Raw genomic sequence first — 19,935 nt, 5'->3', positions numbered from 1 at the left:
GCAAAACATAAAAGACACAGCACACACAAGTATTTGCATTTTTGGATTGCCTCCTTTGTAGGAGATACATGTTATGCTGCCTTCGGCTAATGCAAAGTAAATCAGTAGGCAGCGTAATTGAGTTGCCTTTTGGATTCCATGATGCTTTAAAATGCTGCCTGCTTTGGAAGCTCTAAGGTTTTGGTAACAAAGCTTTGTTGTTCATTAATGTTTTCATCACTTTTTTTGCAGTCTCACATCTGTCTGGTGTGCAATAGACAATTAATTATCTTCTGCATGCAGCATCTGTTTTGTGTGTGTGATTGTGCATCTGACAAAACCTGGACATTTCCTTCATGTGTGGATATTGGTGTTATTTTTTGCAGCGAAAGACCACTGCACACACTGACCTGCGACCTGCAGGGTCCAACACAAACACTCTGCAGCCGCCTGCAGCTCATTTCAACACAGGACAGACGTCTGGAGGTGAGTGTGTGCTTGTGTGAATGCTGAAGGAGATGTAAACACTATTCTTTACAGTGTTATTGCTATTGCCATGGATGAATAACAATAACCAGTTGAGTGACGAATACTTTTTAGACTCCGATATGTCAAACAATTTGAGACTACCTCTTCTCTACTCTGTAAATTGCTTGCTTTCTGTCGAAGACTTGTAATTTTGGGCTGTCTCTAAAGGAATAGTTCCTTTTAAATATGATTTGCTCACCCTCTCATCATTTATAAGGGACATGGGGGGAAAAAATAGATGGGAGGGAAATTGTATTTGCATTGTCAAACAAAACATTTGTGTTTCCCCAAGAAACGTAGCATTTACATGAGAAACTTTGCATTCCCCAATAGACTTTTGGTTTTGAACATTAAACGTTTACATTTGTGCTCTAAATGCCATAGTTTTGTTTTATTGATAAACTTTCAAGTTCACTCGTTAAACGTTTACATTCTACCAATAAACTTTTGTTTGCTCACTAAACGTTTGTTTGCTAAATCTAGCTTGTTAAACTTTTGCGTTTGTGTAAACTTTCTTGTTTACACTCACTATACTTTCATTTTTGTTCATTAAACTTTAAATTTTGCTTGCTCAACTTGTTTTTGCTCACTAAACCTCCATTACTCTAATAGAACTTTACGTTTGCTTGCTAAACCTTTGCATTTGCTAGCTTAACTTTTCGCATGTCATTAAACTTTTGTATTCTCTTGTATAACTTTTGTGTTCCTTGAGAAACTTTGTGATGAAATTAATTAGGCGAGAAAAAATATGTATGTATTTAATTATATTTCAATGGTTTTGTGAGTCAATACAAAAGCATTGAAATGTAACTTTTCCTCCCATCTCATATTTTTTCGTCGCTATATTCCTTTAAGGTCTTCATATAATCTAAACTTCTATGCTGTCTTTTTTTTTTTTTTTTTGTCCTGTCAAACACAAAAGCTGAAATTTTAAAGAATGTCCATGCTGCTCCTTTTCATGCAAGCTCCAAAAAAACACAACTGAAGTATGACAAAAGATGTCCAAATATTACTTTTTTGGGGGTGAACTATTTCAAAATATCAGCAGTTGTCAACATTTTTGGAGCAAGAATATTGGTAGGATGTGAATGCAAAAGTGGACACATTTGTTATGTCCCGACTGTCTCTGTGTCCCTCTCTGATCCTCCTAAAGTCATTGCTCAGAAATCCTTGCCTAACTTAGAACAATGTTTACTCAGTGTAACACGACTCTAGTTAGCATTAACAGGAGAATGCCATTCTGATTGGGTTGCTTGCTACTTTAAGGGTGCATTATATGAAGAAATGATAAGAACAGACATGTACAGCCATTATATTGTAGAATGGTATTAAATTCTTGTTTGAATATGGTTGTGTTTTTACGATATTGTTGAGTGTGATAAACTTCAGTGAAATTTGTTAAAGCCCCACGCTCTCCTCATGTTTCAAAACAAACAGCAGAGCGTCTCTCCTCGTCTCCTTGTCCTTCTGGTCTCTCGCCAAGCTTCATAGACCTCAGCTGCCACGTCCAGAGCCGTCCTGCACTCAGCACCTGTCAGTTACACTGCAGGAAATCGGCCTGTAGACACACACTAGCACACACACAAATAACAGGGCGTGAGCTCGTCATATTTCTCATGTTGGGGTCTCACAGCGGGAGCGATGCATTGGTGTATTGAAAACTTGAAGGAGGGTCTGACCTTATTGCTTTGGAGATGAAAGCTTTACTCTAAGTGCAAAATCATGTTGTGTGTTTTAGACGTCCCTTCCCTCTTTTAATAAATGCTGCTCACTGTTGGCACGCGCTTAGCACTTAGCCGAGGAGATCGCAACAGCTGAACGATGAAGTCAGCTAGAACTTTCTGAGGGGTGACATTACTTCAGTTCATCAGATGCCAGCACTGCTCAAGTGTGCCTGACTGTTTGAAAAGGAAAAACTGGCACTAACACTGTACATAATGTGAAATGGTAGATATTGATAATAATATCAGGTAAGGAAAATGTTGATCAATGTTATAGATACACTTGTTTCATTCAATACTGAACAGCATTAAAAAAGCATATTTTTTAGGCTAGATAAGCCAATGCACATGTGCATTCATAAGCACGAGTCTCAGGTTTCTGTGGGACCCGGCCACTGCAGTGACACAATGACTTCACCAATCAGAGATTGTCTCTTATATTCAGAAGGCTGGACTGTACTGCCATATTGCACGTTGGAGTTTCTCCCATTCAGGAGTAATGGAAGTGAACCCTCTTTGTATTTGTTAAGTCTTTGGCTATGTATTTGTGAGAATGTTACAGTATTGCATGGTTGGCTTCGTAACATACTACATTGAAACTGTCATCAGATCGACTGTGTGATGTAGCCTTTTGTGCTATTTGTGTGGCATTTACAAGTGGCCATTAAGAGAGTCTTCTCTCTTATTTAAAGTATTTCAAATCAATGTAGTTAATTTCCTAAAAGTTTGGTCACATTTACCAGTGCTTGGAGAAATTTTGTAAAAAAAAAAAAAAAAATTGTTGTTGATTCAATAGGAATCTGTACATTTGGGAGTTTCACATGAGGGCAAAAAAGTTTCCTATGCATATTAAAATTTGGATGGAGAACAGCACTGACTTCATCTTCTCCAGAGGGTCTGGTTGTTTTAAAATGACCTCACAGGTTGTGCTCAAATACAGTCTCAGATCCTGCGTTGCCTGTGTATGTGTATTTAGGTGTGTCACTTACGTGTTAAGTGATTGGACTCATGGTTCTGGCCCTGTGTGTCTGGATGATCCTCCAGTACACATGTCAATGCCTTGTAGAGTGGTAGGTTTTAGTCCCAATGCCTCAGAAAACTTGAGACATGAAGTTCTCAGGAGATTTCGAATTGTAGTTTGTCATAAACCAAATATTAGAGCTGACTTGATTCACATTGGCACAAAGAAACTCACAAGGTTCCAATGCTCTGATTTATTTTGGACTTCAAAAGGCAAAACAAAGTTAAGTCTCGGTCATATTGTTGTTCTTTTTGTGCACAGTTTTTACGTTTTCTATGGGAGCGCTTTCAGGTAACTTCTGCAGGAATGGAGCAAATATTTTCATTCTTGCTATTTATCCATTAATTTTGACAGAACCTGTGCTTGGAAGACTGAAAATAACTGTCCCAAGATATCCAATCAGTGCCTAAAAAGGCTCTTTGGTTTAACTGTTGACATGTTTATAGCTAGCTATCTGAATAATAGTAAATCTGGTTTTCTGATATCTGATAGTAACTGTGCTACCACACTGAGGTTTGCTACCACCCATACAACACAAGATTTATGTTCAGCTATGTACAATGCAACCAAGTGTGTGCAATGTGTTTGTGTACTTGCATACAGAATGTCTCTGGCCTTAGGTTTTGACATGGCTGACTTGGGTTTCTTGTCTCCAAACACAACACATAACACCAAGATATCTCTGGTATGGTGGCCATTTGCCCAGTCGCCTGGCTCATATCAGGGACCTGGGGTTGGATTTATCTCTTGGTGTGTTTGTTTGCCAGAGGAGACATTTCAGGCAAGTGCACTGCATTTACAGAAGAGAACAGATGCAGACGAGTGTTTTTCACTTGTTGCACTTGCGAATATAGAACATACATTCTTGCTAAAAACCGTCTATGTAGAGCACACGTGTAAAACAGACGTGAATGTGGGCTTTCTGTACATACTTACATTTCTGTAGTGATAGTAAACCCCAGTCCTAAAGGGGGCGATAGAGTTACTAAATATCGGTCTAGCTGCAAAATCGCTTACGGTCTTAACCCTCTACATTGTGATCTTCACTCTGGGGGACTAAATTATGTTTAATATTAGTCAATGGCTAATAAATTCACAGATGTGAGTTTGAGGTTAAGTTTAGCACATATCTATTTTTGACTCACCAAACACTCTCCATCAAGCAATCTGTGCTGTTTTTCAGTTAATCTGAATGGATGTGCAGCTCATCTGTATTTGACGTACCGTAAACTCTAGTGTAAAGGCGCATGACTCGTTGTTGCTATGTCTCACACACACGCAGAGAGAGAGAATTTACATCAAAAATGCATACTTCAGAATGTACCTTTAGGGTAGCAGCAACTTATGTCTGAAGCCCCTTTCAAACTGCAGGTTGGACCCTGAAAATTGCCGGAACATTGCCGGGATGTCTTCTGTGTGAACACAAACACGCCCCAGGATCGATTCTGGGATTGATCCCTTGTTGGGGACCTAGTAACATTGCCGGGTTTCAACCCGGGATGAGCGCTGTGTGAACAAAAGCCAGAGCTAATGACGTAAAGGGTGTGTTGTAGTGATGCAGCACGTTATCGCACAACTCTTTTACCAGGAATTTGAAGGCAGATCAATGTTCACGGCTAAATAAAAGTGCAAACTGTAATGAAGCAGAGATCAGTTAGCTCCTCACTTTCCGCGCTGACGCTGAGATCGTTCGCCAGCTTCAGTGAAAGATAACGTGCCTAGCGTTTTCGACTCGTACATTACACGACACGCCCTGATGTCACGTGTCATTCCGAGACCTTTACGGGTTGTGTGTGAACGCACGCACATATTCCGGGAAATCACTGGCAGTGTGAAAGGGGCAAAATCTAGCAACACGGGCACAATTGCCGGAACACATTAACAATGTATTTTCCGGAATCACAGTGTCAAAGGGGCTTTAGGCTGTACCCCCTCAAAGTGACCAACTTTACCCATTAAAGGTTTATTTATAATACCTTAATGATACATAGTACAACTCTAAGGTGTTAGAGTGCACACTTTATGTATAAAGATTGTACATAGTTAAGCTGTTGTACCCCTGAAGTTTCAGTTTTTCCTGACAGTGTTTATATATCCTGATAACATTCATACATCTTTTCACACTTTTTTTTAACCTGATATATATTAGGGAAGTAGGTATATTCAGATCGGTAGTTGATCTGCAAGAGGAAAGTGAGTTGAAAAGATGGCATTTTTCACTAGCGTGTAGTATAGTGCCCCATGTGACTAAACCTGAGAATGCATCTCTCCTTGAAATCAAGCTTGCATAGAAGTATTTATGTACTTGCCTATAGTACATAATACAGGGATTTAATTTTTAAGAAAACATAACGGTATGGCAAAGTGGTGTTTGTGTGTGAGAGAGAGCGAGTGTGTTTCTTTCACAGTCACCTCTGTAGTATCCTGTTTCAAGCTTGCCACTCATAATGAAGGGAGTCCTTAGTGAGGCATAACTTCTCTGGAAGCAAGCCTTATAAAGCTGTCTGCTTGTTAGCAGTGCAACAGAGAGAGAGAGAGACAGGGAATAGAACAAGCAAGTCACAAACAGACCTCTATGGAGAAAAGTCAGCTGCTCGTAGCCTGCATTTGGAATTTTCTAATACAGGCACTTTGGTATTTGGTGAGCCCAACTTTCTTTATTTCTTACTTTCATAATGCCGTTCTTTCTTTCTGCATTTCTTTCCTCCCCTTTTCCAGTCAGAAAACAACCCCAGATCTGTTCCAGGCACTGGACAGTAGTAGAGTGGGCGGTTTCATGTTATCTGGTCTAGATACGGCTCCACAGTCCGCCTGTAACTCTCTCACTCTCTCCTCTGTTCTCTTGACAGAGAGCTCCTCGCACGGTGAGGATATAAGCGCTGCTGTTCCTGAGCAGTTCACTGGTCTGCTTCACGGTTCCTCGCCGGTGGTCGACTGTCGGGAGGAAGCATTCACACTGCCGTCCTCTGAAGCGAAGTCCGGCGCGGCTTCCAGCACTTCGACATCCGCGAGCTCCGCCCCCCTTCCCCATCCCAAATCGGCAGTCACCATGGAAACCATTCTCCAGGACACTGACCCCAAAGCTATCTATGCCACGGTCCACAAAGAGCCAAGGAGTTCGCCAAAACACCACTCACCAGCGCGCGATTCTCCACAGACGAGAAGGATGCCTCCGCCAGGTGATCTCAAACTAGCGCGTAGCCTTTCGAAGTCTGACTCCGACCTGCTGGTGTCTCCACCCGGTGAGGAAGAGACAGGGTTGGGCGGGCGAAGTGAGTCAGTGTCCAACTGTAGCACCACCAAGAGAAGACTGGAAAAATCACCTTCATTCACTTCAGAATGGGACGAGGTAAGAGCTCCCCCTTGTGGCCTGGATGTACCATCCTTCCTGCATTGTACACAACACACAAATGAATAGGAATAAATCGGAATTCCGAGCACTAAATTTTGGCTGGAAATTCCATTGACGGCTGAAAGAGAAAATGAGTGGAAAATGCCAAACAGTTGAATTTAGTCTTTTTGTTGTGTATTTTTTTTTTAAGCACGTTAATTATAATGTTCATAGTTTTAGGAACATCTTTTTTTATTTTGGGAAAATAGATTAGTCGATGTTAGTATTGCGTTTGACGATTTTTTTATTTTATTTTCACAGCTGTTATTAAAATAATATTCAGTGCTTGAATTATAAATGAATTAGACAATATTCTAGAAGTAGTTTCAGTTTTAAATCACATTTAAAGATATCAAATGAGAAAAAAAAACATTTATTGGGGGTACATCGCTGAAAGTAGATCTTTAATTTATCTACAAGTGATCAAAACCGATGTAATTCTCAGAGTCTGTTTGTGAACTCACAGATAATTGTCAGTAGCTGGAGTCCATTGGGAAAATGTATGAGTTGCAGGGAATGAATGGTAAATGGTGACCTTTTCAGTCTGTCATTTCTCATTGTGCAGTGATCATCATGCAAAAACGGGTTCATACAAGCATTCTCTTTTTCAGTTTAAGATCTGATGTTTGATAGGTTTTCTGTAATTTCAAACAGGTCACTTATTTCTATGAACCAGAGAATTATCCATTTCTGAAAGTGTTTGCTTCAGGACACCTCGTCTTTGTTATTTCCAGATTTTTTTAAGCATTGTTGTGATGTTATTAACGCCTGTAAACCAGGTCAATTTCACACATTGTCCAAGAGTTGTTCTGAAAAAAGGGGCTGTTGTAAATCCTTTGTTTACGTGGAGCTGAGCAGGTAGTTTGCCAGACCATTGTCTTGAATCAGCAGAAGAACATAAACTTGTCTCCTTGCTGTTGTCTGCATATTTTCATAATGTCAGATGATGAAAAACGGCCAGACACAGTCTAAACAAAAGCCATCTGCTACATTTGTACCACTAGGTGCATGACACGACTCATATGCTTGGAAAAGTAGTCCCGCCACAAAAATTATAGTTTGGATAATTGCACACTACTTCTTCTTGTTTTTTTTTTGTGTTTTAATAAAATTATGAGCTACATATTTATGGCTTTAATTAAACTTATTTATGTCATTGATTAAACTTAACTCAGCATGGAACATTCCTTTAAAGATTTCATGTGGCTATTTCTTTAAGAAGAATGTGAAAGGGAAGTCTGTAATCCAATCAGGATCACGCTTCTTGTATTACCATAGCTTTGACTTCAATCTGAAGATCTAGACATTGGATACAAACACGGAGGGACTTGTGCACAGTTTCCATCACACCCGGTCTTACACTCTTACAGACGAGACGGTCGCAGGTGATGAAGACTGTTGTCTTACACACTTAAGCACGCAGAGGAACAGCTGAGGAGCATCAGAGGCCGTTTTTGTCTTGAGGCCTGTTAGTTATGCTTGACTCTTTTCTAACACACAAAACAGACCTAACATGAAAAGTGTCTAGCCGAAACCCATCAATTGTCAGTATGTGGCAGTATTCAGTTGATATTGATTGGGTGAATTTCCATGTCATGCCAACTTTAAGAACCTTCTTTTTCTAACCCTTTGCTGAAAAAAGAAAAGATAAAAAAAGATAGATCTCTTAAAGATCAATGGTGTATCTATGCTGTACGTTTTTCCATTTTTCAAGACCTTATCACCAAGTGGATAACCTTACTCAGTGGGTCAGAAGACACGTCCTCTAACAATAACAGTTTAGTCTGGAACTAGCGTGTTGTAGCAACACCTGTGGTGTTTCTGCTTTCTGTATGGAGACATTCGATGTGAAATTACGAGAGGTCAGGGAGCAGAGAAAACTCACCGGCTGTTAACAAGTTTGTTTTCCTCATTTGTTGACCTGCTCTTTGTCTGTTGACTGTTTTTCTGATTATCTTCTCTTCTGCTCTCATTCTGTCTCTCACGCTGTTTCAGCATGTTTCTGTTGCTCATGAGCCAAACATTTGAGATTTGTGTGGAATTTTTCCCGTGTGAGCAGTTGCTATAAAACACATACTCGTTTCCTTTCATACTCTGTGTCCATGCTCCATACTCTCTCCTGCCCTCTGATGGTAATCACTATCTGTCTGTCTGTCCCTATCTGTCTGTCTGTCAATTCAACTCGATTCATATTGCTTTATTGGCATGACATACATAGGTACATATTGACAAAGCATTGTACATAGCAGAATAGAAACAAAAAAAGCAAAAATACATATAATATATATCTATAAGAAAAATAAAAATAAAATGCATCCATATACATTTCTATAAACATTGATGGTACTACTAATGTAGATGTGTTCACTCTTTACCTCTTAGTTTGTGGCATTTTCTACCACAGAGGAAGCAGGTCCTTCACCCAGTAATATTTTTAATTTGAAATGTTCATGGAGTGACTGGAACTCAGGAGTGTTGTGCTGTATTTGACTGTACAGGGAGTCTCTTAGAGATGTGTATTTGTCACAGTCTCAATGATCTACAGACAGATCTACACTCGTCACAGACTCGCTCTTCTCTAGGTAACCAGCTCTTTCTGTGTCGTCCTCTCTCTATGGCCAGCTGGTGGTCACTCAGTCTGTACTTGGTCAGTAACTGTCTGTGTGTTATATCCCTGACTGAGAGCAGATAGTCAGCCATACTGTACTCTCTGTTGAGTTTCAGATAACACTGGAGATTACTTTGGTCTCTCTCTGTCTGTCTGTCTGTCTGTCTGTCCCTTTCTATCTGTCTGTCTGTCTGTCTCTTTCTATCTGTCTGTCTGTCTGTCTCTTTCTATCTGTCTGTCTGTCTGTCTTTTTTCTTTTTTTTAATTCTGTCTGTCTGTCTGTCTGTCTGTCTTTCCCTATCTGTCTGTCTGTCTGTCTGTCTGTCTTTCCCTATCTGTCTGTCTGTCTGTCTGTCTCAATCTGTCTGTCTTTCCCTATCTGTCTGTCTGTCTGTCTGTCTTTCCCTATCTGTCTGTCTGTCTGTCTGTCTTTCCCTATCTGTCTGTCTGTCTGTCTTTCCCTATCTGTCTGTCTGTCTGTCTTTCCCTATCTGTCTGTCTGTCTGTCTTTCCCTATCTGTCTGTCTGTCTGTCTTTCCCTATCTGTCTGTCTGTCTGTCTTTCCCTATCTGTCTGTCTGTCTGTCTTTCCCTATCTGTCTGTCTGTCTGTCTGTCTTTCCCTATCTGTCTGTCTGTCTGTCTTTCCCTATCTGTCTGTCTGTCTTTCCCTGTCTGTCTGTCTGTCTGTCTTTCCCTGTCTGTCTGTCTGTCTGTCTTTCCCTATCTGTCTGTCTGTCTGTCTGTCTGTCTTTCCCTATCTGTCTGTCTGTCTGTCTTTCCCTATCTGTCTGTCTGTCTGTCTTTCCCTATCTGTCTGTCTGTCTGTCTGTCTTTCCCTATCTGTCTGTCTGTCTGTCTTTCCCTATCTGTCTGTCTGTCTGTCTTTCCCTATCTGTCTGTCTGTCTGTCTTTCCCTATCTGTCTGTCTGTCTTTCCCTATCTGTCTGTCTGTCTGTCTGTCTGTCTTTCCCTATCTGTCTGTCTGTCTGTCTTTCCCTATCTGTCTGTCTGTCTGTCTTTCCCTATCTGTCTGTCTGTCTGTCTTTCCCTATCTGTCTGTCTGTCTTTCCCTATCTGTCTGTCTGTCTGTCTTTCCCTATCTGTCTGTCTGTCTGTCTGTCTTTCCCTATCTGTCTGTCTGTCTGTCTGTCTGTCTTTCCCTATCTGTCTGTCTGTCTTTCCCTGTCTGTCTGTCTGTCTGTCTTTCCCTATCTGTCTGTCTGTCTGTCTGTCTTTCCCTATCTGTCTGTCTGTCTGTCTGTCTGTCTTTCCCTATCTGTCTGTCTGTCTGTCTGTCTTTCCCTATCTGTCTGTCTGTCTGTCTTTCCCTATCTGTCTGTCTGTCTGTCTGTCTTTCCCTATCTGTCTGTCTGTCTTTCCCTATCTGTCTGTCTGTCTGTCTTTCCCTATCTGTCTGTCTGTCTGTCTTTCCCTATCTGTCTGTCTGTCTGTCTTTCCCTATCTGTCTGTCTGTCTGTCTTTCCCTATCTGTCTGTCTGTCTGTCTTTCCCGATCTGTCTGTCTGTCTGTCTGTCTGTCTTTCCCTATCTGTCTGTCTGTCTGTCTTTCCCTATCTGTCTGTCTGTCTGTCTGTCTGTCTTTCCCTATCTGTCTGTCTGTCTTTCCCTATCTGTCTGTCTGTCTGTCTGTCTGTCTTTCCCTATCTGTCTGTCTGTCTTTCCCTATCTGTCTGTCTGTCTGTCTGTCTGTCTTTCCCTATCTGTCTGTCTGTCTGTCTTTCCCTATCTGTCTGTCTGTCTGTCTTTCCCTATCTGTCTGTCTGTCTGTCTTTCCCTATCTGTCTGTCTGTCTGTCTTTCCCTATCTGTCTGTCTGTCTGTCTTTCCCTATCTGTCTGTCTGTCTGTCTTTCCCTATCTGTCTGTCTGTCTGTCTGTCTGTCTTTCCCTATCTGTCTGTCTGTCTTTCCCTATCTGTCTGTCTGTCTGTCTGTCTTTCCCTATCTGTCTGTCTGTCTGTCTGTCTGTCTTTCCCTATCTGTCTGTCTGTCTTTCCCTATCTGTCTGTCTGTCTGTCTGTCTGTCTGTCTTTCCCTATCTGTCTGTCTGTCTTTCCCTATCTGTCTGTCTGTCTGTCTGTCTGTCTTTCCCTATCTGTCTGTCTGTCTGTCTTTCCCTATCTGTCTGTCTGTCTGTCTTTCCCTATCTGTCTGTCTGTCTGTCTTTCCCTATCTGTCTGTCTGTCTGTCTTTCCCTATCTGTCTGTCTGTCTGTCTTTCCCTATCTGTCTGTCTGTCTGTCTTTCCCTATCTGTCTGTCTGTCTGTCTTTCCCTATCTGTCTGTCTGTCTGTCTTTCCCTATCTGTCTGTCTGTCTGTCTGTCTGTCTTTCCCTATCTGTCTGTCTGTCTTTCCCTATCTGTCTGTCTGTCTGTCTGTCTTTCCCTATCTGTCTGTCTGTCTGTCTGTCTGTCTTTCCCTATCTGTCTGTCTGTCTTTCCCTATCTGTCTGTCTGTCTGTCTGTCTGTCTTTCCCTATCTGTCTGTCTGTCTGTCTTTCCCTATCTGTCTGTCTGTCTGTCTTTCCCTATCTGTCTGTCTGTCTGTCTTTCCCTATCTGTCTGTCTGTCTGTCTTTCCCTATCTGTCTGTCTGTCTGTCTGTCTTTCCCTATCTGTCTGTCTGTCTTTCCCTATCTGTCTGTCTGTCTGTCTTTCCCTATCTGTCTGTCTGTCTGTCTTTCCCGATCTGTCTGTCTGTCTGTCTGTCTTTCCCTATCTGTCTGTCTGTCTGTCTTTCCCTATCTGTCTGTCTGTCTGTCTGTCTGTCTTTCCCTATCTGTCTGTCTGTCTTTCCCTATCTGTCTGTCTGTCTGTCTGTCTTTCCCTATCTGTCTGTCTGTCTTTCCCTATCTGTCTGTCTGTCTGTCTGTCTGTCTTTCCCTATCTGTCTGTCTGTCTGTCTTTCCCTATCTGTCTGTCTGTCTGTCTTTCCCTATCTGTCTGTCTGTCTGTCTTTCCCTATCTGTCTGTCTGTCTGTCTTTCCCTATCTGTCTGTCTGTCTGTCTGTCTGTCTGTCTTTCCCTATCTGTCTGTCTGTCTTTCCCTATCTGTCTGTCTGTCTGTCTGTCTGTCTTTCCCTATCTGTCTGTCTGTCTGTCTTTCCCTATCTGTCTGTCTGTCTGTCTTTCCCTATCTGTCTGTCTGTCTGTCTTTCCCTATCTGTCTGTCTGTCTGTCTTTCCCTATCTGTCTGTCTGTCTGTCTTTCCCTATCTGTCTGTCTGTCTGTCTTTCCCTATCTGTCTGTCTGTCTGTCTTTCCCTATCTGTCTGTCTGTCTGTCTTTCCCTATCTGTCTGTCTGTCTGTCTGTCTGTCTTTCCCTATCTGTCTGTCTGTCTTTCCCTATCTGTCTGTCTGTCTGTCTGTCTTTCCCTATCTGTCTGTCTGTCTGTCTGTCTGTCTTTCCCTATCTGTCTGTCTGTCTTTCCCTATCTGTCTGTCTGTCTGTCTGTCTGTCTTTCCCTATCTGTCTGTCTGTCTGTCTTTCCCTATCTGTCTGTCTGTCTGTCTTTCCCTATCTGTCTGTCTGTCTGTCTTTCCCTATCTGTCTGTCTGTCTGTCTTTCCCTATCTGTCTGTCTGTCTGTCTGTCTTTCCCTATCTGTCTGTCTGTCTTTCCCTATCTGTCTGTCTGTCTGTCTTTCCCTATCTGTCTGTCTGTCTGTCTTTCCCGATCTGTCTGTCTGTCTGTCTGTCTTTCCCTATCTGTCTGTCTGTCTGTCTTTCCCTATCTGTCTGTCTGTCTGTCTGTCTGTCTTTCCCTATCTGTCTGTCTGTCTTTCCCTATCTGTCTGTCTGTCTGTCTGTCTTTCCCTATCTGTCTGTCTGTCTTTCCCTATCTGTCTGTCTGTCTGTCTGTCTGTCTTTCCCTATCTGTCTGTCTGTCTGTCTTTCCCTATCTGTCTGTCTGTCTGTCTTTCCCTATCTGTCTGTCTGTCTGTCTTTCCCTATCTGTCTGTCTGTCTGTCTTTCCCTATCTGTCTGTCTGCCTTTCCCTATCTGTCTGTCTGTCTGTCTTTCCCTATCTGTCTGTCTGTCTGTCTGTCTGTCTGTCTTTCCCTATCTGTCTGTCTGTCTGTCTGTCTGTCTTTCCCTATCTGTCTGTCTGTCTGTCTGTCTTTCCCTATCTGTCTGTCTGTCTGTCTGTCTGTCTTTCCCTATCTGTCTGTCTGTCTGTCTGTCTGTCTTTCCCTATCTGTCTGTCTGTCTGTCTTTCCCTATCTGTCTGTCTGTCTGTCTTTCCCTATCTGTCTGTCTGTCTTTCCCTATCTGTCTGTCTTTCCCTATCTGTCTGTCTGTCTGTCTTTCCCTATCTGTCTGTCTGTCTGTCTGTCTTTCCCTATCTGTCTGTCTGTCTGTCTGTCTTTCCCTATCTGTCTGTCTGTCTGTCTGTCTTTCCCTATCTGTCTGTCTGTCTGTCTGTCTGTCTTTCCCTATCTGTCTGTCTGTCTGTCTGTCTGTCTTTCCCTATCTGTCTGTCTGTCTGTCTGTCTTTCCCTATCTGTCTGTCTGTCTGTCTTTCCCTATCTGTCTGTCTGTCTGTCTTTCCCTATCTGTCTGTCTGTCTGTCTTTCCCTATCTGTCTGTCTGTCTGTTTTTCCCTATCTGTCTGTCTGTCTGTCTTTCCCTATCTGTCTGTCTGTCTGTCTGTCTTTCCCTATCTGTCTGTCTGTCTGTCTGTCTGTATCTATCAATTTGTCTGTCTTTCCCTATCTGTCTGTCTGTCTCTATTTATCTATCTGTCTGTCTGTATCTATCAATTTGTCTGTCTTTCCCTATCTGTCTGTCTGTCTGTATCTGTCTCTATTTATCTATCTGTCTGTCTGTATCTATCAATTTGTCTATCTGTCTCTATTCGCTTGTTAAGTCTGACGTCACGTAGCATCGCTTCCGTGTCCAAATGCTCTATCAGTTACAACGAGAAAACAACAAAAGGTGCTTATATAAACTCACAATGTTATAGAATACTAGCGAAAAAGTTATAATATTTTCACTAAACATTTCACACATTTCTAATATGTTCCATTTTTTCTTTCTGACAATAGTGTATGGTAATTTTAATTATGTAAACAATTTTACAGACTATAACACCGTATTTAAACACGAAGATTTTTTTTTTCTGATTGTTGTGATAATATAAATTCTTAAACGTAAAAAAAAAGAAACACTTGAACCAACATGACTTCAACAATGAGTATAAAAAAATATATGTGCATTAATTACATTTATTGTTTGTTGTCCCAAACTTCTTTTTTTTTTTTTTTTTTTCAGTGTTTGCTATGATTTTGATTCCCTTAAACTGACCAATTTGGCATCTATAAGCGATTAGCATAAAAAACAGACTTGCGTAAACAAGATTTCTGCTTTGTTGTGCCAGAACACATTGTGCCAGTGTTTGCGATGTAACCTTGTTTACAGAGAAAGGCTCTTCTGCTCTGAACCGATCTGAATGGGTCGACTGGCACCTGTCTTGGCACGACTGTGACTAGTTCTTGCCACTGTGTCTTAGTCCTTTTTTCTCTTTTGTTCAGCCATGCCAGCCTAGCGTGATGCCTGGGCTCTTTGTGGTTATGTGTTCTTAAGAGGGTCTCTCACACTCAGTCCTCGCTGTATTGCACTACGGCTCAGCTGTACTTCATCTGTCGACCTGTGACTCCACTATTGTTTGAGCTGTTTACCATCAAGAGGCCCTTACCGGGAATCAATGACATTGTTTAGTTTATTTCGTATTTATCATATTTTATATTTATTGCACATAATTTTGCAGATTTGAACTTTTTCTTACTGTCACTGACCTACAGAAGCGTTCTTTTACAACCAGTGCACTTCTATTGTTATATTCTTTTTAAAGCAGCTATTTATTTAGTTATTTTTAGGTGTGTGTGTGTGTGTGTGTGAGAGAGAGAGAGCTGTTTTGCAAACACAAGCAGTATACTGTATGATGAAAGCTCTCTTGCTTATTCAGAAAACAGTTAATTATTTAGCATTTATTCACTCATTTATTTCCTTTGCATGCAGTATTTCTCCGTTTGGTTCATTAATTGAGCCGCGTGTGATTTTACCATGCTTTGCCTTATTTGCATGCAGCAGAGTTAGTCTGGAATAACCTCTGGAGATCTCCGGCTCTGTTTAGAGAGTCTGAGATAACGACAGGAAGAGATGCCTGAAGAAGCTCAAGTAAGCTCAGGTTTAAGTTATATATATGGCAATGACTGGGATATGTTGTGGATTCAGCCAGTTACATAAGTGTTCATGTAACATTTGCCCTTATCTGCACTGAAATATATCACAAGTTGACTTAGACATCAGTTTGCTATTCATCTTTATTCTTTTTCCAATTGTGTGATAAGGTCAGCAGACACACTGATTATATTGAGAAGTACTGATGTAGATAAATACTCATTTTTGGCAAAGAGGAGTTAGGGTTGGGGTTTGCTGCTGAAATCTGGTTTAAAGTCAGATTATTAATCTGTTAGTATCATTTGTGAAGTTTCGGCTGTAGTCATGTTCACAGGTTCTACACTTCCCTGTCCCTTGTGCTTGTTTATTTGATTTAATATTTGATGTTCTCAGAAAGTTAGCTTGATATCATTGAAAAGCCTCTACACAAACAGACCTTTGCAGATTTTCAACTTCATCAGTCAGTGTGCAATCAGCATGGCCTGATTAATACTGTCGTTTCAGTTCTGCTGTTTTTTGTTATGTTAGCATTATTTTTGACAAACTCATTTAATTCGGCCACTAGCTGTAATGGTGTGAAAATTTGTGAAAGGCAGGAAGTGAATAGCTGTTCATGTGCGGTGAGTGCTGTAGCAGATGCAGTGGATATTGAAAATGAGAAAACTGTGCTGTTGGACAGAGAGATGTCAGACATAACTGATGACTCGTCTGCCCTTCTGATGGATTCTGGATGAGACCGGAATGAAAAAACTTCACCAGGTTATCCTAAAATCAAAAATACTCTCCTGTTGTGGATGGAGCCAAAGCAACATTAACGTCAGGATCAAAGCATTCCCACTTTTGTTTCCCAGACTTTTTCTTTTTTTTTTTGACAGCCATTCAAGTGTTTGTGCGTCTTCAAAGAGTTTAATTCTGGAAACACGGTCACTGAGAAATCAAACCAACCTGTGGGTCACGGTTATATTTAGTTCCCATTAACTGTTTTTAAGGGGATTCTCTGATGTGCCATTGTTAAGGTTCAAACTTTGTTCTTCCTTTAAGCAAAAAATGGCAATTGAACAGAAGTTGGTTTTCTCCCTGCAGAGACAGAGGCATTCCCTCTCTATTCCATGGAGACAGCGGCCGTCCCAAAGAGTAAGACCCTCCACACGTCCCTCTGGCTTCCCGTCCACGTCTGCTGTTCCTCTGCTCTGTGCTGCTGCTCGCCGGTTATTACTCACTCTACAGAAAGAAAAAACCTTCTCGCTGATAGCAAAGTTAAATGGAGGTGTTCTAATGATTGTGTTTTGCAAAACTTCCATTGTTGTTAAAGTGGTAGTTCATCCACAAATGTTTACATTTACAAACCTGTATAACTTCATTCTGTGAAACAAAGATATCAATAATGTTGATAACCATACAATTTTGCTTCCTTTGTATTTTTGGGCCATACAGTTGAAGTCAAAGGAAACCAAAACTGTTTGGTTACCAACATTCTTCAACAATTTGGGGTGAACTGTCACTTTAAGTAAAAACAAATTTAGTTCATTTAAATAACCCTGGAATAATTTTTTTTTTATAATTAGATGGAATTTTTTTAAAGTTTATTCTAATTTATAATAAAAGTTGCTTAATTTAAATAATAAAGTTACATAATAAATTAATTAGTGCTGTCATATGATTTATCGCAATTAATCAAATCCAGAAGTTTTTGTTTACATAGTATATTTGTGAGTACTGTGTATATTAAGTATATATAAATACACACACATACAGCATATATTTTGAAGATATTTAAATGTCTTTATATATATATTTACATTTGTTATATATAAATATATTTAATATATAAATTTAACACATTTATTAATTAAACATATCCATGCATCTGTGTGTATTTCAGTCCCTCCAGAAAAACGTGAATTTTTCTTGTGATTGTTACGGGCAAAAATCCTTGATTTTGCGGCACTTTTTCTTAAAAAATGCTATGGAATATGCGGGGTATTTTTGCAATTTTATGCGATGAAATTGCGTGAACTTTTTCTCACTAGGCTACTACCTTAATGTAAAGAGTAATTTCTTATTACTTCCTTTAATAAGCAAGCATACTAATCCACAGAATATTTAAGTTGCAATCTCTTACTGCAACGTAAATTATTTTACATAGCCTACTACTAATATGATTACAACTGTAAGTTTTTGATACTGTTCCATTACAAAAAAGTGCAATCTTACAACTGTAAAGTTGCATCAACTTCTGAATGAAACTACAACAGTGTTAGTAGCCTAGTGAGAAGGGGGTGTTGGGGGAATCACCTTTTTTTCTTCAAACCGCAGTTTTCGTAAGTTCTCGCAATATAATTTCGGTCCACTGTCATTTAACAAATCGGGAAACTGCTTTGCACGTTCTTTTATGCTTATTTTTGTCGGCAAATAAGAATGATTTGTGCGCTTTAAGTTTCACCCTGGTTTCACTGCGGGGTTTCAGATGATGTTCCATGGGTTACCATGGCAATAGGGGGTAAATGGCGCTTTACTTGTGTAAGAGATATGTGTGTTTATGCGGCAAAAGAGCGGCGTATTTGAAAATATGTGGCCTTTGGCTGATTATGCATTAAATCAAGCGATCGCATAATCACGTTTTTCTGGAGGGACTGGTATTTATATATACTTAATAATTATAGACAGTACATACACATATACTATGAAAACAAAAACATTTATTTTCGATGCGATTAATCACAATTAATCATTTGACAGCAATAAAATTAAAATAAAAAGTTAATAATGATAATAATAGTTATATTGAAAAAAAAATTAAAAGAAGAATGTTCATGCTGTTCTTTTCCATACGGAAACAAAACGAACATATGGTTTTCTGAGGTCATCTAATAGTTTTTGTATGAAAAACAGATCAAAGTAATTACTCATTCACAATCATTGAAAATCTTTACAATCACATATATGCTTCCATGGTATGAAAGAGAGCAGCATTTACATTCTTCAAACTATCTTCTTTTGTGTTCCACTGAAGAATGTCTGAAAGGTTTGGAACAAAAACGAGGATGAGTCAGTCCTGATAGAAGTGATCTATTTGGTTAAGTGTTTGACTGTCACTAGACGTTTGGAAACCTTATTAGTGTCTTCTTTCAGCTCTCTCTCGGCCAGCTTTTCTTGGCGGTGGTGGCAGGATTCAAGCTCTCGCTCCTTTTTTTCTTTCTACTGCTGTCTTTTTGACCTCGCTACTTTGGATAAACTGCTGCTCGGCAGCTTTGCTGTCACTTAAAATGAACCTTTTTCTTTTACTAACTCATAGTTCATTACTTTTCGAATTTCTGCCAGTGTTTAATATCAGCCACACAGACACATTAACCCCAATTAAAAGAATTTATGTGCGTCATTATTAAATGCCTTGTCACCTCCTCCATTTTCTTCATATTATGTAACTCCACTGTTGTCCTGGAGAATTAGGAGCTGCTTCCACACATCAGTAGATCCATCAACCACTACAGACAAAGATCTTAATCTCAGGATACAGCCTTTTTGAAGTTACTGAATTCGTTGTTCCTGATTAAATAAATGAATTCCCATGCTGAAATGATGAGCCAGACTGTGCTGATGTCACATAATCAGTGTCCTTTCAGTTACCGCAGCATTCTGTCAATCACTGAAGGGTGTGGACATCATGATCAATGATTGCTGACTCCAAGTGAGGAGTTGCTTACATGTCATTAGACTTTTCTAACTTTCAGAAACGTCCTGCCTCGCTTAATTGCATTGATATATTCAGATCCAAGGTCGACATAACTCCTTATGTCTTTTCAGACAATGTCTTGTAGTCTGACATTTAACTGGTTGGACTAGTGATTGATGATGGTGACTATATGAAATGACATCCTGGACATGTTTTTCTATTGTTCTCCTGCATGCTTTCAAGTTTAAATGTATGCCTTGGTGTTTAATTTCTTGGCTGTTTGGACTCTAGATTGTCATCCATGGGTAAGCTCGGGTAGGTGACAGACCCACCTATGACTGTATTGGTCAGGGTTGGTACAACCCAGTATTTTGCTCTTTTTTTATTTGCATTGTGCATGATTCTTAAAACCGTGGGATGATAGATAGTGTTTTCTCAGTCGGATTTGTTACTGCATTACTGCTTCGTCTGCTCTGCTGGGAAATCATGAATGCAATGTTTTAATATACATCGCAGCTGCTTTTTTCAAATTGCACTGAGGTTGGGGTCTTTGTTTGGTTTCATAGTTTGTTTTTTTGCTTACAGATTGAGAAGATCATGACTCTAATTGGTGCTGGCATCGACTTCTCAAAAGACCAGGAGTGCCCTGCCACAGGTTTGTGATAATGACACTATGACACTATGTGATAATGACACTAACTTGTAAACTGTCTATTTTGATTTAAAAAATGTGTAACATTTTCAAATCTAATATTTAGAAAATTAGTTGGCTATTATACAGAGATGGCAAAAAACTAATATTTTTTTAAACAGTTT

The 19,935-nt window shown here is 40.1% G+C and overlaps 1 protein-coding gene across 12 annotated transcripts in view; it reads left to right on the top strand.

Moving 5' to 3' along the window:
* Window positions 1-19,935, top strand: part of LOC127945070 (ankyrin repeat and SAM domain-containing protein 1A) — a 96,305-nt gene that overhangs the window by 46,919 nt on the left and 29,451 nt on the right. For 6 of the 12 annotated variants that reach the window (XM_052541616.1, XM_052541625.1, XM_052541615.1 and 3 more), the window contains 4 exons: window positions 366-465; window positions 6,099-6,598; window positions 16,530-16,580; window positions 19,705-19,774. In XM_052541616.1, coding sequence (XP_052397576.1) covers window positions 366-465; window positions 6,099-6,598; window positions 16,530-16,580; window positions 19,705-19,774 — 721 coding nt within the window. The remainder of the gene's footprint in view (window positions 1-365; window positions 466-6,098; window positions 6,599-16,529; window positions 16,581-19,704; window positions 19,775-19,935) is intronic. The other 6 variants (XM_052541624.1, XM_052541620.1, XM_052541626.1 and 3 more) reach the window with 1 other exon arrangement.

This window comes from Carassius gibelio, chromosome A23 (genome assembly GCF_023724105.1).
Source record: "Carassius gibelio isolate Cgi1373 ecotype wild population from Czech Republic chromosome A23, carGib1.2-hapl.c, whole genome shotgun sequence".
NCBI classification, from domain to species: Eukaryota; Metazoa; Chordata; class Actinopteri; order Cypriniformes; family Cyprinidae; genus Carassius; species Carassius gibelio.
Note: the sequence above shows the minus strand (reverse complement) of the source record. Positions and strands in the feature narration are given on the sequence as shown.